Here is a 23,056-nt window from a genome sequence, read left to right as displayed (position 1 = left end):
GTTAAATACCTTTTTCATGTTGGTTTCAGAATAGCAACAAAAGTTATTCTTTCTTAGTTTTCTATTTATTCAAAGTAGCATGTGGCAAAATTTCTCTTGAAATTATATTGAAATATCATTAGTATTTAAGATAAATAAAAATCAGTAACCAAAATGATATTTTAAATCTTTATTGATACCATTTTGTTTATGAACTAATCTCTTTACATATCCTTCCAAATTGTATCCTTACAAATTGAAGTCAAGTACTTTTCTCAATATTAAACTTGCAGAAAGCATTTAGCTACCTATAAATATTAGGTACAATTCTAAGTTCTGAATCAAAAATATCTAGTGTAATTAATATTAATATTGTTCAAAACATGAAATGGAAAAACATCTAATTACTTTTTTAAATAAAAGCCACAGTAATTAAATAATTACTATGTACATTACAACTTGCTTATATCAAATTACCAAGAAAAGCATCATGCCAATTGTAGGATCACCTCTACTCAGAAGGCAAAGAAAGTTTTATATGACAATCATCAAATTAATCCACTTAGGTTTTGTGTAGTCTGATTTATTCTTTGCTGCTAAACTGCTAGATTGAAATAAGGATTCTTTGTTTAAACATCATACTTTGAAGTTATACAGATCATATAATTATTACTTTATAATATTTTATAATACTAATATGGTATTCATTAATTTATTAGAAGTTATTCACAGGTCCTGAAATACTAGATGATTGGAATGTTACAATAAATAAGTTATCCTTATTATATAAATGTCTAATAACTACATATCAGAAATAAGGTGTTTTTTAATATTGCCCAAATATTTAGTACATTTTGTGATTAAGTTTCTGCTGCTGCTCTTAATTTTAGTTAACCTAATCTAATCATCAGTGTTTCTTTTTAAAAGACAGCAAGTGCTTAGTTTCTATCCATGATGAACTTTTTAAAAATTTGATTATTTTTTAAAGAGAAGAATAATTTGATATAAGTAAAGAGAAATGCTTTTTAGCTTTTATATCATCTTGTTGTTGGAAACCTATGCATAGGCTTCCAAAACTAATAACAGGAATTAAAAGATATGAAGAAAGAACAATTCCGCAAAGCAAAACACAGTACACAGACAAGAAGACTCAGCATAGAATATGTAGGTTGTAAAACTCACTTGCCAGTTAGACACCGATTAAACTGACATCACGAATATTTTAGTTGCTCATTCTAATACAGTGTTTAACCTTTTATATTTTTAATTAGAGTTTTACCTACCTTCAGTTAACATTTTAAAGGAATTAGTTCATTCTTTCTTTGTAGCTTGAGTTTATTGACCTTAGAACATTTAATAGCTGTCAGTGTTTTCTTTTATGGTTTGAAGATCATAAAAAAAATTGCAATCTCATCTATTAACATAAAATGTTAAACAATTATTGACTTGAAAACTGTTTCCTAATAAAATATTTAGCCAATCCGAATTTTTTAAAAAATTACCCCAACATATGTGGCCTTCTTTCTTTGCTGATTTTTTTTTAAATGACAAATTTAGCCTACATGGAGATTGTTAAATATTAGAAGCATTGAGAAAAATAGCTTTCCTTTTGTTTGAGAGAATTCCCTTAGCAGAAACTATATATTATTTTTTCTGTTCATGATGCCTAGTACAAATCCATTACATTTTAATCTGTCTAGCCATTGTGGACTAACCAATTATGAGATTTAAAAGAATGAACACTTAAGATTTATTCTCTAGTTCTTTGTTTCTCTGATACAAACATTTGAAGAAAATGTGTTTTGTACCCATCTCCTAAAAGTTGACTAATTGCTTAATTTGTTCGGTTTGCAATGATTGTCTCCTTAACAACATTTTCTTACTTTTGAATTCTTTAGGGAAAACAGGAACTGTTGGCATAAGCATTTTTTGACCACAAGAAAGAAGGCTGCAAATCTTGTTGTTGACATTGGTGTCTGAGATGGGAGGGTGAGAATTCACATTTAAGGGTGGGAGAAACCCTGGTCTGGTTTGGGTAACACTGTGATCCAAAGGGAAAGCTCCTGAACCTCGCCTTTCTAAAATTGCGTGATTTCTCTTGCTCAGGATGCCTGGGGGGATATTCTCCAATTCTTTGGACTCTGACAATTGGGAAGGAGATGGCAAGAGGATCTTTTTCTTTCCTGTAAGTGCTTTGCCATCTTCTAAAGCGGGAGGGGTAAGGCCAGCTGAGAGCTGGGAATCAGAGCTGTAGTGATTCGCCCCCAAGTTTAATTTTTGAACTATACTTCTTAAGGTGGAAGCAAATATTGTCTGGTTAGAATCTGGGTCCTGGTCAACGGGGACGTCAATGCATTGCTGATTTCCTTCTGAAAGATAAGATTGATAGTTTATTTCCTCATATGACATCTTCCTTGAGCTGGCCGGATCAAAGGCTCTTAGCAAATGTGCAGTGTCTTTGACATCAATGCTTTGGTGCCTAGTGATGAACCGCTTGGAAAGTGCCAGCCCATTGGTTTTATAGGATAATTCTTCCTCTGGTGTAATATCCTGGAGCTCCTCTTGCAATGAAGCCACTCTGTTCTGGTACATAAATGATGGGGGACTCTTGATCCAGGGTGGAGCCTGGGGGAGCTTGGGCCCCTTAGGGGCCATAGCAGGTTTCCTCACAGGGGAACCTGGGTCCCAGGTATCATCACTGCTTCCAGCGAGCTCAAGATCTTTAAAGCCAAAAAGCATCAGCTCTGATTCAGAAGAATCTGAAAGTGGCGATGAGGCAGTTTTGATGTCTATTTCTGAAGGAGTAGTGCAGGTGGCTGGGGAATGACACCCGTCTATATCCATAGGAGGCACATTTAAGTACTGTTTAGTCGTATGCTTCCCACAGGGTGACTTGGCTGTTGTGATGATGATGACCTCTTTCCCTTTAGCCTTGCAAGCACTAAGTAGAACTTTCATTGTCTCTGTATCTTCTGAATTTATAGCATAAACAAGAGCTGAGTAACTAGAATGGTCTTGCAAGCTGAGGTCAGCCCCACTCTTGAGGAGCAAGGAAACAACTTCAGGGCCAGCTTTTTCTAAGCAAGCATGCATCAGAGCCGTTTTCCCAGATTTGTCCTGTATGTTGGGATCGGCGTTGTTCTCTAACAGGTATTTCACCATTTTGGCTTTGCTGACACTCTGGTGATCGACATGTTTGGTCTTACAAGCGATCATTAAAGGGGTTTCCCCACGGTCATTGCTCTCATTAATGTAGGCACCGCCTTCTAGCAAAAGTCTTGTGAGACGAAGCCGGCTCTGATGGACTGCTTTGATCAAGGAATTTCCTTCATTTGAAATTTCCATACCTTCATCCATCTTCAGAAGTTAGAAATCAATACCTAGCTATCAAAGACAGTAAAGACCAAAAGATTAGCCAGAATCCACATCCCAATTTATATTCATTTTGTGAGAATTAATTTCTAAAATATGTACGCGACCTAAATGGGATTATGCTAAATAGTGAATTGCAAAATAAATTTTTGAATTGTAATGACCTTTATGAAATTACAAATTAAAATTTATTTTCAAAATCTTCATTGATATTTATAACACCAACATAGCACTTTCCAAAGTCCCACGTTAATTAAACAATAATCCACTTATTTTCTACCTGTGGAAAATATTTTTTTAAATTAATAATATTAAAAAGCAAATTTAGATAAGTACTGTGGCTCACATCTATAATCTTAGCACTTTGGGAGGTTGAAGCAGGAGGATTACTTGAGGCCAGGAATTTGAGACCAGCCTGGGCAATGTGTAGTGAGAGTCTGTCTCTACCAAAAATAAATTTTAAAATTAGCTGGGCAGGGTGGTGTGGCCTGTAGTTTCGGCTACTCAGGAGACTGAGGCAGGAGGGTCACTTGAGCCCAGGAGTTTGAGGTTACAGTGAAATATGATCTTGCCACCTGCACTCAGCCTAGGTGAAAGAGTGAGATCTTGTCTATAAAAAAATTAATTAATAAAAGTGTAAATTTAAAAAAAGTAAATTTAAGCCATAGAGCCAAAATTCTGTGTCATTGCAACTGGATCCGTTAAAACATAACATGTTTGTGGTAGCTCAATGTAAAAGCTTTAGTATTACATTACTTAAACATGCTCTTCAATTAAATAATGCAAGTGATAGCTAGATTTTCAATTTGAGGGACATTTTTATGGGTTTTTTTTGAAGGATGAAATATTGTTTGGGCTACAACATGTTAAAATAACTGACATAATATTTGAAATTCACACTGAGACTGGAATGGTGAGCATGTGATTATGTAACTTTCTTGATTCTATTATTTAAAGTATATATCGACCAGATAATGGGGTTAGAAAGAACTATATGGTTAAATTTTGACAACAGTATCTCTGCTCTGAAAAAGGAGTTTTATAGGCAAGAAACCTGAAAGGGGCCATGAAGACTTTGTAAACATTTTCATTTTTATTATTGAAACTAAACAATATTTATGTTAAACTTATTTAAATATTTTAGATTCAAACTCCTTCACCAGATAATTCCATTAAGTGATAAGAATTATGTCTTCATCTAGGGCTAATAAAACTTCTGTCTTTTAACAGTCCTTAGAGTTGGGGAGGGGGGATATCAGATGAATGCATATATAATATTTAAATCTGTTTCACTGATTCAATAGTTTTTGGAAAGTGAAAACTATTGTTTATTTTATTTACTTTTAAAATTAAAATTATGGAAAATGGATTTCTATTTGATAAAAGAATAGATGACAAATCTAACAACAGCCAAAAGAAAGAAGAGATGAAGACAGCAGAAAAAGTGAAGAAAAAAAGAGAAAAGTAAGCATGTAGGCAGAAATTCTATTGTTAAACATCTACAGGCTCCTCATATGTGCTGGGCACTGAGCTACAAAGACACAAGCCCTATCCTGAGGAGCTCACAGTCTTTTGGAAGAGATACTGTATAAGCAGCTGGTTACAGAGTCAGGAGCGCACAGAAGCTTTAACAGCCTGGGGATCAAAGAAGGCTTCACAGAAGCCAGCCACTGAGTTGGATCCTAAAAACTGTGTAAGAATCTGGCAGGCAGACAAAGGAGGAAGGGAGAAGTAGATAACACTGCTTTTGCAAAGACCTAGAGGTCTAAAGTAGCAGTTATTTATCAGGAAACAGACTTCACTTACTTGGTTACAACCAAACTTTAGGATAATGTTTTAGCAGATGGTTAGAGTTAGGGTTAATATGGCAGAACACACATCATCTAATTTTGCTTCTTCCTGAAACGCCTTAAAACCAAAGAATTTTTTCAAAGACATAAACTCTTAGAGGGATGAGAAGATGGCAGCAACAATATTTTGGAAGCCGGAAAGCAGTGAGCCAGTAGTAACTGACTCAGCGTGTGTGTGTGTGTGTGTGTGTGCGCGCGTGCGTGTGCGCGCGCGCTCTGGCATATGCGTGAAGAATACAGCTAAAATAAGGAGGAACAGGTGAAAATCTGTTAGATAAGCAGTTAGATTCCTAGGTCCTTTTGCTACCTGAAGTGTGATCCTACCCTGGCATCACCACCAGAAATCTCATTCGATACGCGGAAGCTCAGACTCCACCCCAGAGCTACTGAATCAGAGCCTACATTTTCACAAGATCCCCAGGCGATTTGTAGCACAGGGAAGTTTGAGAAATACAGCCTTAGGTCTTTCCTCCAACTCCCAGTCACTAGGATATGGAAGGCTGCCCCTCCTGCCCTACAGGATGTCTAGAGGTTTATTTTCAGGAAATGATGAAACGGAGTATCTTTGGACTGGGAGGCACCAGTCTTCTTGTTCTTTGCAAGCAAGAAAAAGGAGAATAAGTGATTGCTTACTGACCACTGCTGAAGGATCCCACAGCCTACTTCCCCAGCTCGGCTTGCTGGCAGCCATATCTTCACCCCTCAGGGAAAAATTGCTATAGCCTTCTCTCAAGAATCTGACATGCTACCCAGGTCAAACAACAGTGAAGCTTACGGGTCACAAGCCTCAATCTGTGTGCTTAAGGCCTCTCATCAGCTTTTAATCCCAACCCTTTAATCAGCAGCAGCCACAAGAAGAATTTAAAAACAAAAATTCCTCTTACATTAAAGATAGAGACTAGAACAAGTTGAAAAAAGCAACTTGGGGCTGGGCACCGTGGTCCACGCCTGTAATCCCAGCACTTTGGGAGACCAAGGCAGGTGGATCACGAAGTCAGGAGTTTAAGACCAGCCTGGCCAAGATGGTGAAACCCCATCTCTACTAAAAATACAAACAATTATTAGGGTGTGGTGGCACACACCTGTAGTCCCAGCTACTCAGGAGGCTGGGGCAGGAGGATTGCTTGAACCTGGGAGGCAGAGGTTGTAGTGAGCTGAGATCACACCACTGCACTCTAGCCTGGGCAACAGAGAGGGACTCTGTCTCAGGAAAAAAAAAAAAAAAGAAAGAAAAAAGCAGGCCGGGCACGGTGGCTCAAGCCTGTAATCCCAGCACTATGGGAGGCCAAGGTGGGTGGATCACGAGGTCAAGAGATCGAGACCATCCTGGTCAACATGGTGAAACCCCGTCTCTACTAAAAATACAAAAAATTAGCTGGGCATGGTGGCGCGTGCCTGTAATCCCAGCTACTCAGGAGGCTGAGGCAGGAGAATTGCCTGAACCCAGAAGGTGGAGGTTGTGGTGAGCTGAGACCGCACCATTGCACTCCAGCCTGGGTAACAAGAGTGAAACTCCATCTCAAAAAAAAAAAAAAAAAAGAAAGAAAGAAAGAAAGAAAAAAGCAACTTGGAAGAAACATGTTAATTAGAAAAATGAAAATCTCAAAAACTCATTACCCTCAAAGTATAAGAAGATGTTGACAGAGCAGGAGAATTGCCATCTTGGACAAACCCCTCATTCTAAAGTTCACCTTCATATAAAACCACCTAAATCCAAAGGCATGGCTAAGGTCAGTATGACCATAAACCACAAATAACATCTCCACCCAGCAACATTCCAACTCCTCCCCAACCAGAGACATGCTAGCCCCAAGATAAACCCCCACTCTGGTCGGAAAGATGTCTACCCCAAGATATCCTCCCCTCGTCCCAGAGAGATTCCAACCCTGCCAAAAACTTCTCCACACACATAGATGTTCCAAGGTTTGGATAAGCCCCCTCACCCTAAAACTAACATATACTTCTAGTCTGTAAGAGAAAGTGTTCCTGACCAAAATGGGCCAGGAGCACCTCTCAGATTTGATCTATAGTAAACCTGTCTTTAACTGCCAGCCACATTTCATGTTTCTTTCCTCTTTCTTTAACTCTTACAGTTGTAACCATGAAACATGAATAAGATTCTATGAAAAAGAAAATTCAGAGATCATAAAAATGAGCTCTCTTAAGGTAAAAACATGATACCAACCTGTAAAACTCAATAGAAGGGTAGGATGATAACACTGATAAAATCTCTAACATAATCAAGCAAAAAGAAAAGAAAGGAAAAGAGAAAGATAGAAGACTAGATCAGGAACTCCAACATCCAAATAATAGAAGTTTCAACAAGAGAAAATGTGGGGGTAGGAAGAAGAGGCAAGTAGAAGAAGAAATCATCTGTAAGATCAAGAAAAGTTTCTAGACTTGAGGGTCATGAGTTGCCAAATTGAAATGGCCCAAAGGAGAGCATAGTACAATGAAAATTTAAAAACAAACTAACAAAACAGACTCTGACTGTGGCACATAATCAAATTTCTAGTAAATTTCTAGAACAAAGACAACTAAGATTCCAAAATCTTGGGGTCAGGGATGGGCTAAGAGTTTGAGGGGTGGGGATAACTCTATTTAAGAGTCAAGAATTAGCACAGACAATGAAGGAAAGTCTTTTAAAATCTGAAGGAAAACGATTCTTAGCTTAGAATTCTATATTAAGCAAATCATCAAGGAAGAACTGCAACATACTCTGAAGAATTTACCAGAGGATGGAATCTACAAAGATGACATGGTAGAACCATAAAAAAAGAAAACATAAGATACCAGAGACTGGAGATCATCATGGAAGAAAGACATGAAGAATTTTCAGGAAAATGGTGAAGGGAGATGCCAGGAAAGTTCTTGTGCCTAGACATCCCCTCTGAGGCCACCCTGCCATTTTGCCATCTTGTTAACTGAAGACCAGATGCCCCGGTGAGCCTGCTCTCAGTTCTTTTCCCTACTTGCTTGGTCCCAGCCACACCTGTGCTCTCTCCTCTGTGTCCTGCTTTCGGAGGCAGCCAATGGCACTCCAGCTCCACTCAGGTGTTTGCTTTGACTGCCTGGGAATAAGTCCAGGTGGACTTAGGAGGAGAAAGACTCAATGGTCTGTCCCTTTGTATATCCAGTTCCTGGTCTACTCTGTAGCTCTGCCAGAAGCACTGTAAGGGCGACACCATGCCTCCCAGGACTCATGACCTTGCCTGAAGGGGCTCTTGTAAAGGCTCAGAGACTGAGCCAGACTAAGACCCAGGATCTGTCTGGCTTATCCTCTCCTGGAAGCTTTTGCCATATGCTGACAATCTTGTCCTTTCTTTATTCATCTAATTTTGTACCTGATACAATTTTTTTAAAAATAAACAATTATTTTACTTAGGGATCAAGTATAAGGGGAAACCTGAAAATTTCTTTTTAAAAAGCAAAGGGAATGATGAATACAAAAGTCAACAGAAAGCTACTCCTTGGTAGGGATTAGGAGAAAAATGCCATTTGGGAGGAACACAGAGCAGCCAGAGGTTCAGGTGATGTTCTGTTTCCCAGTCTGGGTGGTGCATAGGAAAGTGTCCGTTTTATTCTTCTTGTTGAAACACTACACATTTCACATACTCCTCTGTGTATCACTCTTATTTACTTACTGTAAAATAGAACATTTGTGCAGAAAAGAGCATAGCATATATGTAAGATACATTTCATTATTAAAAATTCCAAAGAGTCCTATTAGGTCTTACTTTCTACAAGACTATTTCAGTTCTCATGATATTATCGATGGCATTTGTGCCTTGACTTTCAACTGGAATTTCAACTGACTAAGCTCCCAAAAGGCAGTATTCAAAAGGACATAGTGTTCATCTCCACTTCAGTACCATTCCTGATGCAAAGCAGAGAACTACTCAATATATATGCACATAAATGCAATGAAAGTGAATGCTTTGATTTTATGTTCCCTGTGACATACTCTGTAAAAGCTATCTTGGAGCCAGACGTACCTGCAAGTCAGGAACTTAGGAATTTGGGATCCGTTGACAGCTTGGGTCCCAATTCAGAGGTCTATTCTGGATGCAAAGCGTCTGAAAAGAACTCACATGGGACAGTGATCACAAAAGAATCATTTTAAAAACATTTTTATGTATAAATGGGCTTAATAGAGCATAGAAATTTAGAGAAATGAGCCAGGATATAATATCAAATATAGAAACTACTTAGTAATTGCATTTCAAGGAGCTATACAGTATCAGTCATTAAAAAAATTCTTTGACCAAAAGTAGCATCTGAGAAATAGATATTCAAATGAGAATAAGTTGCCAGATACCTGATTTCAATATTATACTCTCGTATAGTTTCTAGTATTTAGGTCAATCTTGTTTTTATTTTTTAAAATTTTAGCAGAATCTTTTGGGGAAGATATTTTACTTACAATTTTTTAAAAATGTTTATTTTATTTTTTGGCGTGGGGTCTCGCTATATTGTCCAGGCTGGTCTTGAACTCCCAGCCTCAAATGATCCTCCTGCCTCAGCCTCCCAAAGTGTTGGAGTTATAGGCGTGAACTACCATGCCCAGCCAAGACTTTCTACTTTTCAGTCACCCTCAAGTAAAGGCCTTTCTCCACTACACTAAACCTGAGCACTCGCTGTCACAGATTTCTTTCACCAAGGTTGGTGTCAGGAGGTTCTGAGAGAAGAAGAGGAGCTGGCACTATGCTGGTGACTGCCATGCCTAAAGAGGACAGTGATCCCATCCATCACAGTCTTGTGGAAAAAGAGGGTGCTGTGGGCTCCAGGGTCCCAGAGAAGTTGAGCAGTGGCACCAGCTCGCTGCCTAATGCACCCACAATGTGGACAGAGGCAGACCCTCTCCCCTGAGGACTGGGGAGTGTCTAGCAAAACCAACCCCATGAGGTTGACTCTTTCCTCATTATAAAGACTTTTAAAGCCACTTGTGTGCTCACTTTTTAACGTTTAGTAGAGCAATTTTGACACTGTCTAAACATACTTGTCAGGAAAAAGATGTCAGATACTTTATTCTCCAAATGTGTAATCCATGTTCAGGTTCTTTCTGTAATCAGTACCTGAATGGAAGAATCCCCTTCTCTTTAGGCCTTCATCCTTTTCTGGGGTTCTTTTATCTTGCCTTCTCCAGTTGTACATCAAAAACACTGATAATTACATCTGACTTATTTCCTTTTCATAGAGTTGAACTCTACTTTTGATGAAGACCTTCTCTTGCCTAGAACGTTCTTTCCTCCTTGAAGCATCCTGACTGGATCCTGAGTGTTGATAGCATATTAACATCCAATCGATCTCTTTGTTATGCCTAGACTATAAGCAATCCCCAAACTTAGTTGCACCTTCCATATAGATAATAGTTCGACTGCTGAAAGTTCAGGCATCAGACAGGTGTCAGTCATGACTCTCCTACTCATTGGCTGCGTGCCCTGATCAAGTCTCTCAGCCTCTAGGAGTCTTGAGCTCCTCATGCGTGAAATGACAATCATAGAACCTTCATTCCACGGGGATGTGGTAATGAAATCAGACAATGTCTAGAAAAAAGACTTTCCTGTTGTGTCTTCACAGTCACTGCATTCCTCTTTTTAAAATGTTTATCTCATAATTAGCTTTTAAAAATATTTATCATGTCTCCAATCCACAGCCTATTTAAAATAGCAGATGAAATGTTGGAAATTTTTTTAAGGATCTCATATTTCTAGGATGCAGTGCTTCATCTCGTTTTATAAATATCAGTGGAATCTAATAAGTGAAACATGGAAAGAACATACTCCTTAAGTGCATTTTCCTTACAATTTCCAAACACTGTCATCTCAACATTATTACAAGATATTAATTATTAAAAGGCTGGATAAGCTGCTTTTCATTTAAAAATTACAACGTCTTTAATATCACTTGCAACTCATCATGGCATATTTATGATGCTCCTTTAGTTCCTCTCTCTATGCCCAAGATACCACCAAAATTATAATCATTGAGTTGTTTTAAAAAGATTTTTAAAATATATATATGTTTTTTGAGACAGAATATATTGCTTTTTGAGACAGAATCTGGCTCTGTCGCCCAGGCTGGAGTGCAGTGGCACAATCTCGGCTCACTGCAGCCTCTGCCTCCCGGGTTCAAGTGATTCTCCTGACTTAGCCTCCTGAGTTAAATACTTTTTTTTTGAGAGAGAGTCTCACTTTGTCACCAGGCTGGAGTGCAGTGGTGCAATCTCAGCTCACAGCAACCTCCAGCTCCCAGGTTCAAGCGATTCTCCTGCCTCAGCCTCCCGAGTCATAAAGGCACACGCCACCATGCCCAGCTAATTTTTTGTATTTTTAGTAGAGACGGAGTTTCACCATGTTGGCCAGGGTGATCTCCGTCTGTTGACCTCGTGAACTGCCCACCTCAGCCGCCCAAAATGCAGGAATTACAGGTGTGAGCCACTCTGCACAGCCAAATATGTATATTTTTAAGAACAAAGAAAATTGGAGGAGAGATACCATTAGATGAGCAATTTCAAACAAACTCTGGAAATGGGGGGTTGATGGAGTGGAAAATGGCCTTAGCATAGCAGAGGGGGCTGCAAGACACAGACCCAGGGAGGCGGCCCTGAGGGGAAGGGAGCTGCTTACCCACAGGACATGTGATGTTTAGGACTTAGAGATCCCAAGTGCCAGAGCAAATGGCAATGAGCAACAGGGCTTAAAACAAGAGGATGGTTGAATAAGTCTGTAGACAGAACAACTGGACCCCCGTCCGTGTGTTTTATCGGATCCCAAGGAGCAGACAACCACTTTCCTAGGCAAGAAAACAAAGATTTACTTTCTAAGTTGATCAGAAAGGCTCCAGACTTAGAGGCAGCTTGCTGAAAACAGGGGGATTCAGTGAGCATGTGCAGGTCAAATGGTGAAGTCCCCAGCTCCCTGCATGGCTACAAGGGGACTGGAAGCCAGGAAAAGGAAGTAAGAAGCATTGCATCTTAGAGAGATGAGCCCTATTAAAAATATCTGTCGCTACATGAAAGCAATTCAAACCATAACTGCATTCACCCTTCCAGACACCCACTCTAAATGGAAATAGAAATTACCTGAAAACATTATTCAAAATTTCATACTTCACTTTTGTGTCTTCTCTCCCTGGATGAGTTTTCTGTCAGCTGGCTGTCAGTTCCTACTGAAGGAAATCAAAGCTATTCAGTGTTACATAAACACCAATAACTTGTTACGTGCATCTTTCCCATTTGGAATCTAGTTTTTAAATTCCTTATTAAGAAATCCCTACAATGTTTGCTCAGTTAGTCATAGCTCACTGATTATGAGTTTGTAAAGTGTCTGGAGATTCTATGCACAGCAACCGTGCGTGTGTCTGCCTGCAGGGCCGAGTAGGCCATGCAAGGACTGCTGGGGTTGGAAGGGCCTTGGCGCTAACTTGGTGCAGACGAGGAGGCTGAGAAAGGAAAGATGAAGGCATTCTCCCAAAGTCAATCATCTTACTCACCTGCTTGCTAGAAGTTAAAGTTCATCATCTGACCATGGTGAGGGAGAGCTTAACAAATGGGTTTGAACTCAAAATTCAGCCCATCACCCTTGCCCCAGTCCCTGCCTATGTGCTGCCCCAAAGGGAATTCGGGACTGCTCAGATGAGGCAGCAGGGTGTGTATCAGGGGCCTGGGCTCTGGCTCTCTCCAAGTTACCAACCTCTGGGAAGTCATTCTTCTTAGCCTTAGTTTCCCCACCCCTAAAATGGGGATAATATCTACTTTACAGGGGATGATTATGAGGATTTTAAAAGATCTGAACACACTTGCTACTTTATTCAATAAATGTCCATTTATAAACATGCATCACCAAATACAGGTGCTGCATACAGGAATCCTGGTAGGGCCAAGTTCCCTACACCAGTGGGTTCTTCTTCCTTTGTGGGCATAAGAGTCACATGGAGACCCTGTTAAAAATAAAATTCCAGCTCCACTCCCAGATATTCCATGGAAGGTGCTTCTAATGCACACATGGAGAAGATCTGAGGCACACTCTTCATTCCTCATTCCAGGCCACTTCTGTTTGCTATGGACCCCTGCCTCGGATTCACACAGGGCTGTCTCCATCATTACTTCCAAGTGGCGAGATGCTCAGCTCCCCTGCAGGAGTGAAAGGCAGAGATGGCTGCCACAGCCTAGAGGGGGTGCAGGGAGCTCACAGGCCCCAGAGAAGAGGACAAACTTGAATTAGTAGAAAGGGCCAGGAGCTGAAGGTTTGCCGCCCTGCCTTTCCTAGACAGGTTTGAAAAAGCCTGGAGCCCTAGAGGGCAGCCGAAGGCCAGGAGGGAGGCCAGCTCCACTTGGAATAAGGCAAGCCTGCCTGCCACAAGCAAATGTGTGTCTCCTCCCCACCCAAGGAAAGGGGCAGAGCCATAATAAAAGATGTATCTGAGGTCGTCCTGGAAAATGGAATGACTGGCCAGAAAAAGATTCTTCCCTGGTACTGACTTGCAAGAAATATTTAGAAACTGCCCAAGGAGACGGTTTGCTATGTTTCCCACACATACCTCCAAAGGGCTGCTGTGTTCTCCTAGTTACTTCGGCTGTCCCCTAGGCCTTTGGTGGCATATACGCCCCTACCGCTGCTACTGATTCACCTCCCCCCAACACACAGAGACATACGACATACGAAAGAGAGAGAGAGAGAGAGAGAGAGAGAGAGAGAGAGAGAGAGAGAGAGAGAGAACGAGAACCAACCTACTCTTCCAAGTCTCAGGGAATCAAGGTGATGGGATTTCCAAGCTGTTGAGGATGCTGGCAGCGTCTCCACGGTCCCCGCCGACCCCAGGAACCAGGCTCGTTTCTTAGGTTTTTCCTGAGAGCAGGACAAAGCGAGCTCAAGGCGCTGTCGGAGAAGGGCAAAGGAAGGTGACTGGGGCGACCGCGACAGGGCACCGATCGGGGCGGGGTGCGCGTTTCGTCGCATCTCTGAGCCAGGGCAGGCAGCTGGCGGGCTAAGGCGATCGCCATCCATGAAAACGTGTTCTGCCCACAGCCGCTGCAGAGCGGTCCCTGCACCGCCCGCCTGTCCGCAGGACACGGCCCTCCCTTGGGAAATGGCGCGTCTGAGGGGCTCAGCCACGGCCCCCATCCCGGAGCAGGCACAACTCCGCACCCGCCTCTCCGCTAAGGGGGTCCGGCATCCTGGTGCCAAAGCTGTGCGCACCTGGGAGGCGTGGGGACCGGCTGCCCGCCCCTGTGCGGCTCCTGCTTCCCGAGAAAGAGGCTGCAAACCGCTCCGCAGTAACCAGCCCGCCCCCTGCACCCACCCGGCACCTCCTGCTGCCCAGCGGCCGAGGCACCTGCGGAGACGCGCCCAAGTCAGACCCTTTGACCCGCGCGCTCCGGAGGCCCAGAGCGCGCCGCTCCCGCTGCTGCGCCGACCTGCGCCCGCCAGGCCCCCGCCCCGCATCCTCCTCGACACCCCGAGGCCGGGCAGCCCTCGCCGGTTCCCGCCGCTCAGCGAGGCTGAGAAGGAGGCGGAACCCGCATCCCCCGGGGTCCAAGCCCCAGCGGCCACAAAACTGGAATCGAAAACCAGCGGGGACCGCAGGAGGCGCGGCGAGGGTGAGCTCGCGTGGAGCGCGCCCCGGGGTGGCGGGGCAGTCTCTCGGGAGGCCTCTGCAGCCCGGCGGCCCTCGGCTAGCCCTGGGTCTCGCACCCCGCTCGGGGCACTGCAGTGTCAGGGTGCGCGGGAGGTGCGGGCTTCAGGGGCCTGCGTCGCACCTGGGGGGGCGCACCGAGGCCGTGCGGCCGCCGGGTCCCGGGCTGCGCCCCAGCTGTTCCCCTCTCTTCAGCCGCCACTGCCAGCCAAAGTTTCCCAAGTGCAGCCGGCGGGGACGGCGCCTCGCACTGACCTGGGACGCGCTGTCGAGTTGGCGGCCGCGCTTGCAGCCTCCCTCTGGGACTGCCCGACCCTCCGTTTGATGGTCCTAGGGCGCCGTCCGAGCTGAGCTGTGGTCTTCGGCACCTCGGCGGCTCGAATCGCAGATCTGGGTAGATGGCCACCCCGTCCCCGCCCTGCTCGGCGGAAAGAGGCGGGCGACTGCCGCGAGCGCTGGAGCTGGCACCCGGAGCGCGCACCTCGCCAGACACCCGGGCAGCGCGGCGCTTCCGCTGGGGGTGACGCGTCGGTTCCCGGTGCAGCTGCAGGTGAGGGCGGCAGGGCCACTCTGGACCCCGGGGGCCAGATGCTCTTCGAAGCTCCGCCTTCTGTCCCCGTAAGTCCCACCCCCGCCCCCCGCTTCGGCCACCGCGCTTTGGCCAAGGCGACTTGGCCAACAGCGGCAGCAGGGTCTCCCCACCGATGGGAGCACGCGCCCCTACATCATAGCTTTTGGCTCCTCCAGCCTGTGTTCCTCCCCTCAGCTCACATCCCCCCGCTGGTCCATGCATCTGTCAGTCCCCACTCATCCTTCCACCCATCCATGTCCCTGTACCACTTCAGGTAGCCAAAGCCTCACTTCAGGTTGAGGTGTTAGTGGGAACAACCGTTCTTGCTATGTCTTTAGGAATTTATAACGTTGTTATACTATTATTAAAACATGAATAGAACATACTAACAAAATTTCGCAAAATGCATTTCATATGTCAAACTCCACTGAGAGATGAAAACGAAATGAAATAGAAGCAACTTTTTGTTCTTGTTGTTGTTTTCTAGTTTTTCGCAATTATTTATTTATTTATTTATTTAGACGGAATCTCGCTCTGTCGCCCAGGCTGGAGTGCAATGGCAGGATCTTGGCTCACTGCAACCTCCACCCTATCCTCACCTTCAACCAATTCTCATGCCTCAGCCTCCGGAGTAGCAGGGATTACAGGTGTGCACCACCATGCCCGGCTAATTTTTGTATTTTTAGTAGAGTCGGGGTTTCACCATGTTGTCCAGGCTGGTCTCGAACTCCTGACCTAAAGTGATCTGCCCACCTCAGCCTCCTGAAGTGCTGGGATTACAGGCATGAGCCACAATGCCCGGCCAGAAGCAACGTTTTCAGCTCTTCATTTATCTTGGAGGGTCTCGTGGAAAAAAGACCATCACTATTTTTGTTATTCTGATAAAGTCAACCAAACTTTGTTTATAGTTTTGAGTCCTCAAAGGGGAAAAGTAGATTTATGTCTGGGCAGGCTTCCTTTACTAAAGAAAAGACCTCTCTGAAATCAGGACGCTTTAGTAAACATATGCAAAGCAAGTGCACAGGGCGCTTTACCCCAGTGTTGGTCTCTAGGGAGTTGGAATCCTAGATCTGGGTTGCCCTTTGCCTACAACCGTTTGTTTGGAGGTTACCAGGGAGGACTGGGCAAATTTGCATGAAAGCACGGGGATCCTCCCCCTTACCACCTCCAACCCTTCTCTTAAAAAATCTCATCGATGTACAGTGTACCTATTAAAAGATGCATATTTCAGCCGAGTGCTGCACTCGCACCTGTGATCCCAGCACTTTGGGAGGCCGAGGCAGGTGGGTTACTTCGAAGTCAGGAGTTTGCGACCAGCCTGGCTAACACGGTGAAACCCCATCTCCACAAAAATACAAAAATTAGCCAGACATTGTGGTGCACGCATGTAATCCCAGCTTCTGGAGAGGCTTAGGCAGGAGAATCACTTGAACCCAGGAGGCGGCAGTTGCAGTGAGCCAAGATAGTGCCACTGCGCTCCAGCCTGGGCCACAGAGCCAGACTTCATCTCAAAAAAAGATGCATATTTCACAAGTCTAATGATTTTGCACAAACTATGCATCATCCAGAGCAAGAAGCAGAACATCACCATTTCCCCCAGAACACTCCCTCTTTGGAGCTCTTGTTGGAGGGAGTGGTGGTTTTAAACAGTATAGAGTACTTTTGTCTGTTTTTGCGCTTTATAGTGATTGAATCACTCTGTTGATTGGCATCTTTCACTCAGTGGTATGTTTAAGAGATGCACACTGTGTGTGGCCGTAGTCTGTTTACTCTTTTTGCTGTAGGGTATTCTATTGTGTGACAGTGCCTCAACTACTTATTCATTTTACTACTGATAGACATTTGGGTAATTCTCAGGTTTGCGACATTACAAATAATGCTGCTATAAACATTAAAATAGATGTCTTTTGGTGACCATATATACATATTTCTGTCGGGTACATACCTAGGAGTGGAATTGTGAGTCATGATGTAGGCATATGTTCAGGTTCTGGAGATGCCACCAAACAGCTTTTGAAAGCAGATGATCCAGTTTTCACTCCTACTTTATTAGTTTTCTATTGTTGCTTGTTACCACAAACAAATCACCATGAACTTAGTGGCTGCAAACAACAGTTTTATTCTGTCATGGTTTGGGAGGTCAGAAGTCCAAATTGAGTTTTATGTGGCTAAAACCAGAGTATCAGCAAGACTGCATTACTTCTGGGGATTCCAGGGAACAATCTGTTTCCTGGCCCTTTCTAGCTTTTAGAAGTCATCTGCATTCCTTGGCTGGTGGCCCCTTCCTCCACCTTCAAATATCTGTCTCTCTCTTTTTCTCTCTCTCTCTCCCCTCTCCCTGAACCCCCCCCCCACCACTGCTGTGCTTCTGTTGTCACATGTCCTCTCTCCCTCTGCTTCCTTCTCTCCCTCTGACTCTCCTGTCTCACTCTTGAGGACCTTTATAATGACACTGAGCCCACTTGGATAATCTAGGATGATCTTCCATCTCAAAATCCTTCATTTAATCACAGCTGAAAAATTACTGTGGCCTGTAGGGTAACATATTCATAGATTCTAGGGACTGGGACATTAAATTCTATGGTGGCTCATTACTCAACCCACCACACCTATCAGCAGGATATTGGAACACGTTGCATGGATGGAGGCTGGACTGAGTTAAAGAGGACAATGAAAGCCCAGATACAATTTACCTGTAGGATTTTTACTGTTGATCAGGATTCTCTGCCAGAACCGGTCGGCAGGAGCGCAGGGAGCTGATGCTGGAACACCGCTTCTAGCCACCACCACCCTACTGCCACTGCATGATTTGTACCCGGGGCACCCATGCTGAGTGAAAGTTAGAGAAGGCAGACCCTCCTTTGTGGCAGTTGGTAACGGCAGTTAAACAGTGGTGAACACATCACATTTAACACTGTGGGAAAAGCCCTGTGGTCAGTGGACCGTGTCCCATCACATGCCACAATGGCGGAATGATGAGAACTGACTTCCACAGCAGGAGAGTTAAGGGGAGGGCTGGGTTGGACTACAAAGCCCAGGTCCTGTTAATCTGGGCAGGCCAGTCCATGCCATCACTGTAATTTGAATGTTAAAGGAAGATGACTTTAACACTCGAAGTATGAGAATGAGAATTTCTAGATTACACCTACTTCTGGTGTCAGTTTAGTCCAGCAACCACACCTTTGAAGGAGAGAGGACAGATGTTTTTATCCTCATTTTAGCAAAGAGACTGCCAGGGCTCCAGGAGGCTCCATGATTCACCTGAGAAGCCCCTGGAGAGGAAGCAGGAACAGAAGGAGCCTCCCAGCCCTTCCCACTGTCCTTGGTTCTGCTCCACCTCCCTGGAGTGTAGATTCACTAAGACCTGAGGTCATGGAAACTGAGAATGCAGAACTGACCCCAGCCATTCAAACCAAATCAGACACATCCTATTTTGTGAGTAGGATTCTCTGGAATGTGGGACCCCTCTCCTCATGGTTTTATACCATTAAAAATATATATTTTAGAAACAAGTAAAAGTAGATGCTTGGACCAGGCATGGTGGCTCATGCCTGTAATCCCAGCATTTTGGGAGGCCAAAGCGGGTGGATCTTCTGGGATCAGAGTTCGAGACCAGCCTGGCCAACATGGTGAAACCCCATCTCTATTTAAAAAAAAAAAATAGCTGGATGTGGTGGCATGTGCCTTTAATCCCAACTACTTGGGAGGCTGAGGCAGGAGAATTGCTTGAATCCTGGAGGCAGAGGTTGAAATGAGCTGAGACTGCGCCACTGTATTCCAGCCTGGGCAACAAAGTGAGACTCCATCTCTAAGAAAAAAAAAAAAAATAGATGCAATGTGTTTGATGAACATCTTCATCAGAAACCTTTCCATCTACTTTCTGTCTTCCAGAAATCAGGTGAAAACTCTGTTCTACTGATGACATCACCCTGGTTCTCTTCACAATTATGGTTTATACTATTTTACAATTCATTTACTAACAATTTAACTTAGATCCAGCCTTTAGTGTAACCATTACCCAAAAAATGTACATTGTACCCATTGAGTAATTTCTCATCCCTCACCCAGACAGAGAAATGTGTGGTTAGTCTGACATCTTGAATTAAAAATCTGATGGTTGAGCTAAGTAATGTGAGGAAATGGGCGTAGAGTGTAGTATAATAGACTTTGAAGACTTAGAAGAGTGTGGGGATATGGGAGAGGGGTGAGGACTGATAAATTACTCAGTGGGTGCAATAGATATTTTTTGGGTAATAGTTACACTAAAGCTTATACTTCACCACTACCTGGTCTTTCCATGTAACAGAACTGCACTTGCACCCCTTAAGTTATACTTTTTAAAAAGTTCCATGGTTATCAGTATCACAGTTATCATCATTTAATTAATATATATTTTTAAAGAAAACAGAATTCTAAGCTTGTAGTGGAGACAGCTTAAAATCATCCAACTAACAATCCAGAAGCCCTAAAATGCTCAGAAATTGGTAGCATTGTTATCTTAGAACTAGGGATAAAAAGACAACTAAATTAAGAATTGATTAAAACTCTGTTTTTCCCAAGGTGGGCATCATACTTAATGGTGAAAGACTAAAAGCTTTCTCCCTAAGATTAGGAATGAGATAGGGGTTTCTACTCTCACTATTTCTATTCAACTTTGTACTGCCAGGGCAATTAGGTAAGAAGATGAAATAAAAAGGATTCAGATTGGAAAGAAAAAAATAAAACTACATCTACTTGCAGAAGACATGATCATGTGTTCAGAAAATCCTAAGATTCTATATACAATTAGAACTAATAAATGAGTTCAGCAAGGTTGCAAAACACAAGGTCAATATACTATACATACATATATATATATATATATATATATATATATATATATATATACAAAATGTAACTATAAAAACAATTTTATTTACAATAGCATCCAAAAGAATACACTTTGGAAGAAATTTAACAAAAGAAGGACAAAACATATTTTGAAACAAAAACGTTGCTCAAAGATATTATAGAAGACCTAAATAAATGGAAAGACATCCCATATTCAAGGATCAGAAGATTTAGTGTTATTAAGATGGCAATACTCCCCCACATTGATGTACAGATACAGTACAATTCTTATCAAAATCCCAGCTGGCTTCTTGGGGGACTCACACTTACTGATATCAAAACTTACAAAACCATGTTAATCAAGACAGTGTGATACTGGCATGATGACAGAAAGATAGACCAATAGAATAGAATGCGGGCTTCAGACATACGCCCTCACATTTGTAGTCAACAGATTTTCAACATAGGTGCTCAGACAATTCAATGGGAGAAACAACAGTCTTTTCAAAAAATGGGGTTGGGACAACTGAATATCCACATGCAGAAGAATTTAAACCTCCACCTCATTCCATATACAAAAATTAACTCAAAAGGACTAAAGACCTTAATGTAAGAGATAAAACTGTAAAACTCCTAAAAGATAGCATAGGCAACAATCTTCTTGCCCATGGATTAGGCAATAGTTTCCTAGATATAACACCCAAAGTAAAAGCAATAACATAAAAAATAGATACTTGGGCTAAATAAAAATTAAAAACTTTTGTGCTTCAAAGGACACCAAGAAGGAAATGGAAACACAACAGAATGGGAGAAGATTTTTACAAATCTTATATCTGATAAAGGGCTTGTGTTAAAATATTTTTTTGAAAATTTTTTTGAAAATATTTTTACAACCTACTAAAAAGACAAATAATCCAATACAAACAGGCAAAGGATCTGAGTAGACATTTCTCCAGGGAAGATATATAAATGGTCAACAAGCGTAAGAAAAGATGCTCAACTGGGCTCAGTGGCTCACGCCTGTAATCCCAGCACGTTGGGAGGCCGAGGCAGGCAGATCACTTGAGGTCAGAAGTTTGATACCAGCCTGGGAAACACAGCAAAATCCCGTCTCTACAAAAAATACAAAAATTAGTCAGGTGTGGTGTGCACCTGTAGTCCCAACTACTCAGGAGGCTGAGGTGGGAGGATTGCTTGAGCCCAGGAGGCAGAGGTTGCAGTGAGCTGAGATCACGCCACTGCACTCCAGCCTGGGTGATAGAGCCAGACCTTGTCTCCAAAAAAACAAAAACAGATGTTCATGATAAGTCATTTAGGGAAAGGCGAGTCAAAACTACAAAGAGATATCACTTCACACCCACTAAGATGGATGGCCATAATGAAAAAGACAGACAATAACATATGTTGATGAGCATGTGGAGAAATTAACACACTCACATATTGCTGGTGGGAAAGTAAAATGATGCAGGTGCTTTGGAAAATACTTTGGCAATTCCTCAAAGGTTTAAACAGAGAGTTACCATATTACTCAGAGGTTCTGCTCCTAGCTGTACCCCAAATAAATGAAACTATATGTACACACACAAAATGGCACATTAATGCTCATAGCCCAAAAAAGGAAACCTAAATGTCCATCAGCTGATGAATGAACAAATGAAATGTGATATATTAAGACAATGGGATATTGCTTGGCAACAAAAAGAAATAAAGTAATACATACTACAACAAAGGTGAACCTTGAAAAACATTTTGTTAAGGTCAAACATGGTGGTTCACGCCTGCAATCCCAGCAGTTTGGGAGGCCGAGGTGGGCAGATTACCTGAGGTCAGGAGTTTGAGACCAACCTGGCCAACATGGCAAAACCGTATCTCTACTAAAAATACAAAAATTAGCCAGACATGACGGTGGGCACCTGTAATCCCAGCTACTCAGGAGGCTGAGGCAGGAGAATCACTTGAGCCCAGAGGCAGAGGTTTCAGTGAGCCAAGATCACGCCACTGCACTCTAGTCTGAGTGACAAGAGTGAAATTTGCCTCAAAAAAAAAAAAAAAGAAAGAAAGAAAGAAAAGAAAAACATTATGTTAAGTGTAATAAACCAGTCACAAAAGAACACACACAACCACATTATCCAATTTATATGAACTGTCCAGGATAGGCAAATCTGTAAACTAAAAGTAGATTAGTGGTTGCTTAGGAGGGAGGAGGGTTTGGGGAAAGTTGGGAGTAGCTGCTAATTGCTATAAGGTTTCTTTTGGGCATGAAGAAATGTTTGAAATTTATTGTGGTGATAGTTATATGACTATGAATAAGCTAAAACCCCTGAATTGCACACTTTAAATGAATGATAACATGGTATGTAAAATGCATTTGAATAAAGTTGTCACACATATTTTAAAGTCTATTTGAGAAGCAGTGATGTTCCCACTTCCTCTCCCCTGCTCCTCTCAGTAATGTGACTGCCCCCTGCCATCCCAGCACAAGAGAGCAGTTTTTTCCTCTGGAGAGGGAAATAGAAGGTCTTTGAGGACACCAGGTAGAGTTGAGGTGAAGGTACCACCATCCTGACTACACGGGGATGTCATGAGTGCTGGGATGGGATTTCTGCCCCTCTCTTGCTCCATTCCCAGATAGTTTGAAGCCAGACCTGTGAGGGACTCTCTCCAAATGACCCTCAGATTAGCTTCCAGTGAAGTTTCCTGTCTAAATGCCCCAGCCACATGCTCAAAGCTTCCAAACATCTTTTTAGTCCCTCACTCTCAAATATGAGTTGAGCATCAAATATGTGACATTTGAGGGAAGCTTTTAATATGAAAGATT

At 42.7% G+C, this 23,056-nt stretch overlaps 1 protein-coding gene across 5 annotated transcripts; it reads right to left on the bottom strand.

The window, feature by feature from the left end:
- Positions 1–156: 156 nt before the first annotated feature.
- ANKRD34B (ankyrin repeat domain 34B) lies at positions 157–15,316 on the bottom strand. Of its 5 annotated transcripts, none has more exons than XM_074384303.1 (5): positions 15,093–15,316; positions 13,933–14,080; positions 12,286–12,371; positions 9,197–9,277; positions 157–3,363 (listed from the first exon to the last, which is right to left on the bottom strand). In XM_074384303.1, the coding sequence occupies exon 5, from the start codon at positions 3,334–3,336 to the stop codon at positions 1,795–1,797; it is 1,542 nt and encodes a 513-aa protein (XP_074240404.1). In that variant the 5' UTR covers positions 3,337–3,363; positions 9,197–9,277; positions 12,286–12,371; positions 13,933–14,080; positions 15,093–15,316; the 3' UTR covers positions 157–1,794. The 5 variants fall into 5 exon arrangements, with proteins under 5 accessions (XP_074240404.1, XP_074240409.1, XP_074240410.1 ...); XM_074384308.1 differs by having other exon boundaries at positions 12,286–12,368; XM_074384309.1 differs by having other exon boundaries at positions 13,937–14,080.
- Between the last annotated feature and the right edge of the window lie 7,740 nt (positions 15,317–23,056).

Source organism: Saimiri boliviensis, chromosome 1 (assembly GCF_048565385.1).
Source record: "Saimiri boliviensis isolate mSaiBol1 chromosome 1, mSaiBol1.pri, whole genome shotgun sequence".
NCBI classification, from domain to species: Eukaryota; Metazoa; Chordata; class Mammalia; order Primates; family Cebidae; genus Saimiri; species Saimiri boliviensis.
This window is presented reverse-complemented; position numbering and strand designations above follow the sequence as displayed.